This window comes from Buceros rhinoceros, unplaced genomic scaffold, assembly GCF_000710305.1.
Source record: "Buceros rhinoceros silvestris isolate BGI_N320 unplaced genomic scaffold, ASM71030v1 scaffold732, whole genome shotgun sequence".
Classification (NCBI taxonomy): Eukaryota; Metazoa; Chordata; class Aves; order Bucerotiformes; family Bucerotidae; genus Buceros; species Buceros rhinoceros.
In genome coordinates this window covers 791-12,492 of record NW_010399219.1, presented here as the reverse complement: position 1 = coordinate 12,492, position 11,702 = coordinate 791, and the positions used below count along the sequence as shown (strand labels likewise).

At 40.5% G+C, this 11,702-nt stretch overlaps 1 protein-coding gene across 1 annotated transcript; it reads right to left on the bottom strand.

Annotated features, from left to right (window-relative positions):
* Positions 1-751: 751 nt before the first annotated feature.
* Positions 752-11,141, bottom strand: MCUR1 (mitochondrial calcium uniporter regulator 1; the record flags this gene model as incomplete). The annotated part of the gene is made up of 8 exons (XM_010131358.1): positions 752-807; positions 2,072-2,186; positions 2,771-2,824; positions 5,237-5,308; positions 6,969-7,010; positions 8,609-8,710; positions 9,623-9,726; positions 11,028-11,141. Coding segments are annotated over 8 exons (659 nt in total), but the record flags the coding sequence as incomplete, so codon positions are not given.
* Positions 11,142-11,702: the final 561 nt, after the last annotated feature.

The window sequence follows — 11,702 nt, the reverse complement described above, 5'->3', positions numbered from 1 at the left end:
TTACAGTGGTAAAGTTAACAATAAGCAAGTGGAATGAGTATCAAATACTTACACATACCAAAGACAAGTTAGTGACAAAAACATCTACAAATATTTTACAGACAAAAACCAGTGGCAAACCCTGCTGTCGTTACACGTGACTGACTGGACGGGCATCTAGAAAACAAGCTGTAACTCTGATGTTATAAAAAGAGCCAAACATATATTTGATCATAGGAACAGGATGAATAAGTGTTAGAAGGAGGGAACGGAGTATGATTCACTTAAATTCGGCTTAGACAAGAGTGCCTCCAAGCCACAAAATGTGTCGTTTCAGTTTTACATTAATAATCAAGACTTCGGTCCCACAGAGGCCACTGACCGCCCAAACGTTTCTGAACTGGGAATGGAGCTGTCACTCCAGAGATCCTTCTCCAGGGCACGCGGCCCGTACGACCACTACGAATGCCAGTCCCGGCTTCCAGGCAGCAGCAAGGTGTTCTGCGGTGCAGAGCAGAGGGGAATGGCAGAAGCGCGTACACCGGCCTTCCGTCAGAGGTAAGCTTCAAAACAATGCACGGTGGGTACAGTTTGTTTCTAGGCACATCTTTGGTTACATTCTCAATACAGTCTGCTTTACAAAGAAATATAAATAAAACAGTCAAGGCTTGGTTAAAGTCCAGGAAAAGGTAAAACTTCTTTTTTTTGTTGTTTTTTTTTTTTTGTTTCCCAGAAACCAAGACAGCAGAATTCCATTTAAATTGTTGTTTTATTACATCCATAAACGATAAAATCCCAGAGCTACGGTAAGGCATGTAAATATTGAACCTGAAAGAAAATAAAAACGGAGAGGAAAATGTAGACATTAAATCATCAGCTCTTGGAACATTCCTTCAGAAAGCATCTTGCTACAGTACTAGAAGTGTAACCACCACCCCTTCCCCAGGTAAGGAAGTAAGGGTTTCAATTTACGACAGACAATTTCAAGGCGAAGGGGCACAAAAATGACAAACAAGAAAAAGAATGCAGGAACACTGGGCTGGAAAACTACCAAGAGGCTGAAAGAAGCCTCCATTCCAAAAGAGATCAATATGGCAAGTTACCGTTGTTAAGCGAGGAAACGGGTGACAGGATTATTAAATCACAGTCACATATTCAGCAAACAAATAAACGAAAGCTATTTTTAACGATGCTTATCAGTTTGCAATTTTTAAAATTCCTATTTAAATGAAAACAACTTTTGATTTCTAGATACCTGCACAAAATATTTTTGCCATTGTCTGCACTTCAAACACAACGGAAACTATTTTTTCAATTATTTTTGATTTTCCAAAAAAACGTTCAGTGTGTTTTTGAGTAGGAATGGTGGGGAATAGAATTTCCTCTCATTTTAAGAAATTGCCTTTTATTTTCCATAATGGTTCTCGCTAAAGAATATGCCTGAAGTACAACACTACAAATAGACGTGATTGTACTTGTGACAAAATCCATTGTGAAAAAATAATCAGAAAGTCTATGTCAGAAGAGTAATTTTCTACTGCAAACCTGCTCATTTAATAGCACCGCACTCTCAGTAGTGAAATGTCAAACGAATAAACTAGGGCAATAATGAAGGCACACACACATAGATCGCACTTTTCTAATGCACATGCCTGGAAAATGAAAGTGTAAAAGGTATTTGGTGCTGAACAGTCAGAAAAGCTGAAATGTTCCATTTGACAGCAGACAGGGGAAGAAATCTAGAAAGGCATGCAGCAGGCTGCTTCTAGAAATTAAGTCTGGCACAAAAGAATTTTTGGCCCTTGTTATCAGCCAGCCTTTTAGATTTCTCACATTATTATGGTATAAAGCAGGGGGAAAAAAAAAAAAAACAAACCAAAACAAAACCCAAACAACAAACCAGCCATTAGCCCATGCAAAATAAAGTTGTGAACCACTGGAATCCTTGTCTGGGTTAAGCGCTCACCCTGACTATTTCAAGTATTTTACTTTGTTACTCAGGGCCTTTATGAACACAGGCAATCTAGAATTTGCCAAGCCTCTAAGAATGTTTAGGAGTTTCACCGTCAGAGACAATCATCAGATTCCTTACCTGCTAGGTACTTAATATTATCAAGTTTGTGCGATTCGAGCATTGTTTTCAGATCTGCAACTTCAGTGTCTATTTTTCGGTCTGTTTGGGTCAGAGCTCGATCTTGCTGCGCATGCTAAAAAACAAAATGATGCCATTTGAACAGTTTCTAGTTTATTCAGAAATTTAAGCCATCCCTTCAAAGCTCTGTTTTTGGTTTCTCCTTAAATATGTGTTAATCTGAGCTGCTGATATTTTCAAAGCAGCACTGCTGAAACGCGAATCAGTTAATGATTTAATCCTAGACGTCTTCCCAGGGATAATTCCCTATACTACAGGGGGAACACAAAAGGAAGCGCTTGGTAAAACCCTCCTTTAATATGACACTGCATCAATCTCGCAATGCGCTTCAGTCTCACTGAACGTGGCGGTGGGGGGAGAGAAATTTCACAAACTAACATAAAGAGAAAACACGACGCGCATGAAGTTTCAACACAAAGTGACCACTGAACCGTTGATACATACCTGCAGAGAGTCTAATAATATATATGAAAGCCTTTTTATTCTGCAGTCACTTCAGTTACCAGCACCAATATGAAAATACTCAAGGAAGTAACAAAGCTCCATGACACAGGAACAACTCCAGAACCAATACCAGTCTACAACACAAGTACAAGAAGATTTGACTTGCTGTATAATAATCAGCTACCAAGTTCTTACCAATTCCACTATTTCTGTCCTCATTTCAAGTAGTTTTCTTTCATTAAGCGAGTACTAGATGGGGGAGGAAGAAAAAAAAAGATAAACATGATATCAACATGAAACTTATAGACTTAAAAGCATATTTCTTTGTTTCCAAATTCTGTAGCACACTGAATCTGGACAAGATTATTATCTGATAATACCTTTATCTTTCTGACTCGTAAACAGGCATGATTTACCTCGATAGCTGTAACAGCTCCTGTCCCACTACCGGAGCAATTCAATTATTTACAGACACCTGCTAAACCACTGGTCTATAGTGCAGAGTATCAAGGTCATCAGGCACCCACCCCAGAACCCTCTGTTACACAGCAATAACCTTGTCTGTTGACATGCCAAGTGAAAGTCACTTGATTTTTCCTCCACTCTGGAAGTTTATCCTACTTTAATATTCAACTCGGACCAATCTACATAAATGCCTCGGCACTGAAACACCCTCCTTAAAGATCTAGAGCTCTCTTTGGACTTTTGCCTCATCTAAAGATGAAGTTAAGAGATAGCAGGTTGCTGCGAATATAGAAAATGACAATAACAGCATGTCTACAGGTAATGAAACAATCACTAGACTGCAAAATGAAGAGAGGGATAAAAAATAAACTCAGACATTTTATATAAATGTACATTTTTGAAAGTGACAAGATGGCAGAACATTTATAAAAGAATGTGAGTAAAACGATGAAAACATTTCACATTAGAATTGATCCTCACATTAACAAACTGATCATCACTCTCAAAAGAACCGTGACATGTAAAATAAACAATTTTATGGATTGGAATAGTTTGTCTGTTTTACTTTAAGCAGATGCTGATATCCAAATACACATTTTTCTGAATAATTTATATTATACAAGCTTCTTTCTTGATCTTTGTGTTTGTTAAAGTTTTGCTTTGTGGCTAGAACTCTCTAGGTCAGATCCAAGGATTTTAAACTTAGGTTTAAGAGAGTGGAAGACACCCCTTCACTGCAAGGCATCACCACACGCCAGCGCATTCAAGTAAGGAGGAAGACAAGGTTAAACTTTCCCCATGAAATTCACCAGGGAGATTCCACCCCAAGTCCATGTTTTTCATAGTGCAGAGAAAATTCAGCTCTGTCAGATGCATCTGGCGATTTACAGCAAGCTTAGTGGCACTGTGATGCATGAACACCTGCATACATACGGAATTTTGTACCATACTTCCAGTTTCTAAAGTCACATCTGTATCACTGCAGACATAAATCACAGCACGAACAGATGTGCACTGAGTGATGCAGGATTCTCCGAGAAATGGAGAGTGGAATGAACCAATTGAAAGACAAAGCATTTAGAGTGTGAAACCTTAAAGACTGCCCACATCAGCATTGACAAATAAAACACCAGTGCCTAACTTACCGTTGGTGAAGAGATTTTAAATAGGTTTCATAAGTCTGAAGTATTGCCAAGCTTATGAGAGTTAATACATTTCACATGATGCTTTTTTAAAACATTAGCATGAAGTATTAACCTTTAAACCAGAATTCTACCTGCTCAGATGGTACTTTATTCAAGCATCCACCACGGATAACAGCCTGCTAGTCACTATAGTAAATCACCGACACGGCTGTTACCTCAACTAATCATTGGGCAAAAACTTCAAGGGGCACACCCAGGAGATGAATGGTATCTCCTTGAACAGTTCTTATCGCCTACAGTGGAGATAAATATGCCATCTTCACCACACACCCGTGAAAAAGGACTGACCAAGAAATAATATTAACAGGAAAATGTCATTGAAAGATCTTCCGATTTAGAAGGTGCAATTTGAGATCCTAAAAGCTATTTAAAAAGTATCTGTGGGAACAGAACTCTCTTTAGAGTGCTACTTACAATGCAAAAGCACCCTAATCTTTTAATTCTTCCTCTACCTTCTTCTAATTTAATGTCACACCAGTTCGGTCCTACCAGATACTTCAAAGGTCAAAACAATCTGAATCAGTGTCAGTCACAATTAAAAAAATAAAAGTAACGTTATTTTCACAATAGTATTTCCTGCCAAACTGGCTACATTAGAAATCCTCTAGCTACAGGGAAATGAAACATCCTTAATGATGATAAATTTAATGACATGCGTAAACTTAACTGTGAAAATAGAGAAATAGTAATAACACAGAAAACCTCTAGGCAGCTATCAGCATATTTAGAGTAGGTATCTAATACATTTAAGTGTCATGTGTTAATCTTGATATTAAACCAATACCAAACCAGACAGACACGCAAACTCAACCAGGGCACCTTGTACTACAGCAACGTGCAGATGCGTAACTCGATTAATTCCATCTTGAAGCTGAAGGGTACTGCAGATTAGTACAAAAACGCTCTATGGGTACGATGCTCTTACCCACATTTGGAGACGACCCAGTGTTGAGATGTTTTAGAACAAACCACCAACTTACCACAAACTTACCAACTCTTTTACTCTGCTCTTCTCTAGGTTTAGATTTAACTTGTTGTCTGCACGAACTTTGGTAATTTCATCCTGATGGAAAAGATTGATAAAGCAGCAAGCAGGACTTACTCTTTAATCATAAGCAAACCAAACAAAAACAAAAAAATCAGTCAAATACATTGTGCCTTTCTTCACACACCTCAGCAATCAAGCTTCTCTCCAATTAATGTTGACATGCCAAGTGAAAGTCACTTGATTTTTCCTCCACTCTGGAAGTTTATCCTACTTTAATATTCAACTCGGACCAATCTACATAAACCCCATTTTCAAAAGGGTAAGATTCCCATTCTTCCCCCAGGAAATGCTCATGTTCTACAGTACGAATTGGATCTCAGAATCAAAAACTAACAATTACTAAAACTACAATTACTTCTAAAACCAGAACCCTGAGAACAGCACGTAACTGAGAGCCCATTCTATAAATGCTGGGAATGTTCCGCATATCCCATAACTTTCTCTGATTTCTAGAAATCCATGCCTAGGGACACCCCTACGTTGGACTTCCTCCATGAAGCAACCTTGATGCCCAAAATAACTTTAAAAGCAGTTTCTAACCTTCCAGTGTAAAAGGGGATCCGTTTCTAAAACTACATCTGGGGCTTTCAGGAAAAGCTACAGATATTTTACAAGTCAGGAAATGTTTATAATTTTTTAAACATTTTTAAAACTGCTGTGAATTGTACACTTGCACTTGACTTCATCAGTAGCTGAAAGCGATTCCTGCTTTTCTCAGTGCCAGCTGCCACTTTAACACAGCCTCCTGGCAGGACTTCCAGCCACCTGACAGTTTGTCACGCAGCAAACGGCTGATCAGAAGAATGTGTGGGAGGAGCAGAAGATCCATGATGTTCTGGGAGATGCTGCTGTTCAAACCAAGTCAGCATCTCTCGAGTGGGGCAATGTCAGCTAGGCAAGAGTTCATTCAGTGAGAAATGCGTCTGTTGTTCATGCTGTGTGTGAACTGTTGAGCTTTAACTGGTTTATAATTAGATGTCATCATGCATGATATATTGCAGCTTAATGGAATCAAAACTTAGAAATAAATTTTTTTAAAACTTTGACAACATTGTGTCTTTTTGTCTTTTAGAGGAACAAGTGTGAGCAAACATAAACCAACTTGCCCTTGCGAGAATTACATTTACAGTGAAAAGTTAAATTTAAAGACACCTAGCTTTTAAAAAAAGATGACTCAGATCCCTGATGCTCTTTACACCAACTCATTTAGATGTGAATAAGCTACAATTAAAAAATCAGATGCTGAATGATTTTAAGATGTTATTCTGAAACCCCAGACGCATTCAGCATTTCATAACACAGCATGAAACATGCAGGATTAGCCTTGAGAAACTTATGTTCTCCTTTTGGAGACGACAATGCAAAAAGAAATTGAAGAGAACAGGAAAGAAACGGCAAGGAGGTGCTAGGCTGAGCTTGGCCGCGTTGCCGGATGGCTGAGCAAGTCCAACAGCCTGATGGTTTCGTGGACAAACCCACATCACCATAAATGAGTATGCACGAAATCGTCTTGCTGCAGCCCACGGTGCATCATCAACTGCTATTTCAGTATCTTACATATCACAGTTAAGCACAGCTTTTAAAATAAAAACCTGAGGAACAACAATTCAAGGGGTTTTTTTAACAGCAAACTAGACAGGAGTTAGTTCTTAATTATAGAGGAATGGTCTCTTACCATGACTAGCTTCTTTATCTGCTGGAGTTCAAGATTTATTTTCTGGGAGAGTAGGAAAAAAATTGTACATTTTGTTACTGTATATGAAACTGAGTAACCTAGAAATACCAGCCAATTCGCACGATCAGCAGTGACTCTAATCCACGAGATGCAAAAGCGGGCACACCGAGCGTGGTTTAACTCTACATCCTCAGTGTGCACGCAGATACGTGTGTCTTCAGTATTGTGCCTTTCTGAACAGCACAGGACAGAAGCCAGCCATGTCCCACAGCAGTAACGGTGGCCACATGCCGCCAGGACGAGAGAAAACCCAGCGGGTCAGGTGGTGTGATTACTTCAGCACTCGTGAGCCTGTGCTGGAAGTGCTGTGTCTGGCTTTGGGCTCCCTGGTGAAGGACTGATGTTGATATACTGGAGCAAGTCTGGGAACTGGGAGTGTTTAGCCTGGAGAAAAGGAGGCTGAGGTCAGTCCTTATGACTCTCGACAGCTCCCTGAAAGGATGCTAGGGTGAGGTGGGGGTCAGCCTCTTCTCCTGAGCAACATGCAACAGGATGAGAGGAAACGGCCTCGAGTTGTGCCAGGGAGATTTAGGCTGGATATTGGGAAAAATTTCTTCACCAAAAGGGTCGTCAAGCCCTGGAGCAAGCCGCTCAGGGAAGTGGTGGAGTGCCCAGCCCTGGAGGGATTTAGAAGATGTGTAGGCACGATGTTTTAATGACACAGTTTGGTCTGACCATTAACTGCCAGGTCACTACTCGATGATCTTAGATGTCTTTTCCAACCGAAACAACTTTATGATTTTAAGTCCAGTGGAGGCCATGAAGATGACAGGGGGCTGGAGCACACAATATTGGATAAGGGGAGTGAGAAGGAGAGAGTTGGCTTTGTTCAGCTTTGAGATGGCTAAATGACAATCACTCTGCAGCCTGCAACTACCTCTCTTTCTCTGGAGATCCTTTGTGACCCGCAGTATTCTATTACTCTGTCTTTCAAAAGATACATGACATAGCTATAGCTGTAGCACCTTCTGTTAACTCTCTGAGGAGACCATCCAGTCCAAGCCTCTGCTCAAAGCAGGGGCAATGACAGCAGGTTGCTCAGGGCTGTGTCCAGGTGGTTTTGAGTATTTTCAGGACAGAGACTCCCCAGCCTCTCTGTGTGTCCTGTTCCAGTGTTCTACTCCAAAAACAGGTTTCTTACATTTAAACAGAATTTCCCACACTTTGATTCATGATAATTAGCTATTGTTCTGCCGCTGGACAACACCAGAAAGAGCCTGTGACTGTCTGCTTTATACCCTCCCTTCAAATATTTGTATACATTGACGAGATCCCCTCTGAGCCTTCTCTTCTCCAGGCTAAACAGTCCCACTTCTCACAGTCTTTCCACACTCATCAGATGATCCAGTCCCTTACTGATCTTTCTGGCCATTTGTTGGACTTTGTCCAGCATGTCCACGTCTCCCTTGCACTAGAAAGCCCACACTGGACTCAATGCTCTGCCTTGACAACAAGGTCATTAATGCAGGCGTTAAACCATACTGGCCCCAAAGCCAGCCTTGGGTACAAGACGCTTTTTTACATCATTTGGAAAAATAAGCAAGCACAAGAATAGTATTTTCTAAAACAGTGATTTTTACCTCATTTTCTGAACGAAGCGCTGAAAACTCACTTTTTTCCAAAATAATCATGTCCTTTTTCACGCCGCCAATATGGGACATCACTTGCTGAAGTGCAATTTCCTTTAAAAGAGGGAAGAAAAAAACCACCTCAGAACATATCGTAACTACGGTGCTTCTTCTCATCTGTGCTGACAGATACGATAGGCTATTTTGGTACCAATATTACTACAAGAACAAGCCTTGCCTCCAGAAACAATTATTCATTACAACAATTACTCCCTAACAAGTCAGGACTAACAATTCAGTTCAGTTGTCTGCAATTTCCTGGTAGCCAGGAAGAATCTCTGTACGAACTCAGCATTATCAATCTATTTCCGAGCAAGTTTTCTTCACTTCCTCCCACCAAGATGTCAGTGCTGGGTATTTTTAGGGGACAGCATGAACAATGTGCAAATCAAAGGAAAAGGAGATAGATTTCAATATCAGCGTTCAAACCACACACGTATCTTATCAGTAAACACAACTACACCGATCACGCCCTAAAACATCATATAAAAAAAGTAATTCAGCTCAATTCTAACACTATACAAACATCACTGTGACAGAGAGATAAATAAAAAGGCATCACATGAATATCTAAATAACTGAGGACTCTCTACTTCCTTGTTACAAGTCTGCAGAAGAATGTTAGTAGGAGCTGTAACAATTCAAATCCATGCACTGAATACCTCCTACATCTGTCTAAAAGCCTTCTCAGTAATTCTATTTCACACTACAGCGAGGCTGAAACTAAAAAACTACCTGTAGCTTGCGCACCAACTCACAGTACCTACGTCTCAAGGTCCACCACACTTTAAGTATTTCATAAACTCAAGACAAAATTCACTAGTCAATAGATACACAGGGATGTTTGTTCTTCACCTTCATTCTTAAAAAATACAGCATCTAACAGTAATAAATAACACGTATTTCATTAGCAGGCAGGCTAGGCTTTGACTTACTTTAACCCGTCCCCCACCGTCCCGATCTAACCTGCTGTACTTTGGTGACCATGTCCTTGTAAATCACATCCAGGTTGTTGTTCATAATTTTCACAAGCGCAGACACGATGACCTCTGACTGCTGGGTAGTGAACCCTAAGCAAAACCAAATGTAACAACATTCAGAGAAAGACCTAAATCTGGACAGTTGACAGAGATGCCTCTTGCTAAAACTCAGCACCAAGTTAAAGCAAACGTCGGCTACGGAAGATAATAACTCGCCCTGATCCAGAGCTAACAAAAGCACGCAACCAGTCAGCACAGCCAAGTACCCCCACCCCAAAACAACTTCTGTGGCATAGCATAGCTGCTACAGCCCTAGTACCGTATCAGCAGGACAAACGCTGGAGGTTTTCCAGGAGTGTTATAGAACACCATCTCTCACCTGTGGTTATTTCTGTGAGCAAGAATTCTGACCCTGAAAGGCAGATCTCTCCTTTCAGGATACTACAGATCTTCAGTACCACTGAAGAGGTGCAAAACTCAGTTGAATACAGCACTACCTGCTATCAGTTTAGGTGCCTACTAGCCTCTGAGACCCTATTAGAAACCTTTTAAACTCAATATATATTGGCAACTATTGTAAAACATTGTCCCTAGAAATACTCTGAACTTCTCCGCTTTCAAAACATAGGAGTGTCACGAATGTGATTTAATCATTATGAAAAGAAACACTTGCAAAAAAGCATGATTGTTTCAAACTAACTAGAGATGAAATCCCACAGCAGAGGAAAGGGACAGGGACCTCTCGCTTCCAAGGAGGAAGAGCCATTACCAGTCAGTACAGCTGTACTGAGCTTCACCCGAAGGCACCTTCTCCACCACAGCAGCATTAGCATGAATCCACAGAACCACCTGGTTGGAAGAGACCTTTAAGATCATCAAGTCCAACCGTTTGTCCTGCACTGCCAGGGTCCCTAAACCCCGTCCCTCAGGGATCCAAAACAATCTCTCCCCTTACCTATGCTTAAGAGCAGCTGTATTTTACACTCTATTCTAGGTTCGACCCTAAAAGCTGCATTTCACATAGCAGGCCACATTCAACCCTACTATAACACATTGCTGCATGGTCAAGGTGCTGTATACTAAATACGTAGGAATCCAATTAAAAGATTTTAAACCACCACCTCAAAAATTGTTTCTTACTCTCAATTCTTGAAATATAATTTCTCTTTAGCATTTTTAACTAGCAGTAAGATAATAAGTTATATGAGCTCACTATTTCCTTTTGGAAGGAGAAAAAAACCTACGTGTTCTTACCCAGTGTTTTAAAAAACCCGCAATCCACAAAACCGAAGCTCTAACATCACATGTCAAGGAGAAGTAGCAGACTTTGCAAACTAAAAACCCACTCCTGAAATGACATTAAAAGCAGCTACCCGTTTCCAGCCAATTACCATTGTCTTCCAAGAGGCATACCAGCGCATGAGTGTCAAAAAACAGCCTCCGATTTCCCAGCAAGGAAACATTCCCTTTGCTTTGTAAAGACCACAGTGCAGAGGTGCTTACGTCTGAAAAAAAACAAGACAAAACAAAAACCAAAAGCCCAGTTATTTTTAAGAGAGAACATTTAACCAATGTGTTTGGCTTTGAAGAGTTTATTACGCCAAATATTTTTCATTTATGACAAAATATTAGATCGTGCTTGGAGATCATTGCAGCTTGCTCAAAACTGGAAAGTTATCCAACCAACAAGCTCTGTGTGCGAGAGTGTGAAAATCAAACACAATGCTACTGCTGCACTTCTGAGATGTCCCTCAAGACTACAACATTCTAGAAAAATCCCGCCATGCGTCAGAGGCTTGGAATTGTTCTTTCACATTACCAGCACAACCAGCTGTGAGCACTTCAGAGCTCTGAAGACTAAATTCACAGACTCTTTCCATTCCTTGTTAAAGGAGCAAACCTTCGCTGGTTGCCCTTTAGACAGTAAGCCATTGCTCACAGTCTGCCATTTATGTCTTTACAGAAAGTATTTTCAACGCTGAATGCAAACCAAAGGCTGTGCAGTTTCCACCTGCATGAACCAGCTGACAGGAATAACACCAGATGGGATGTGAAGGAATTCGTCA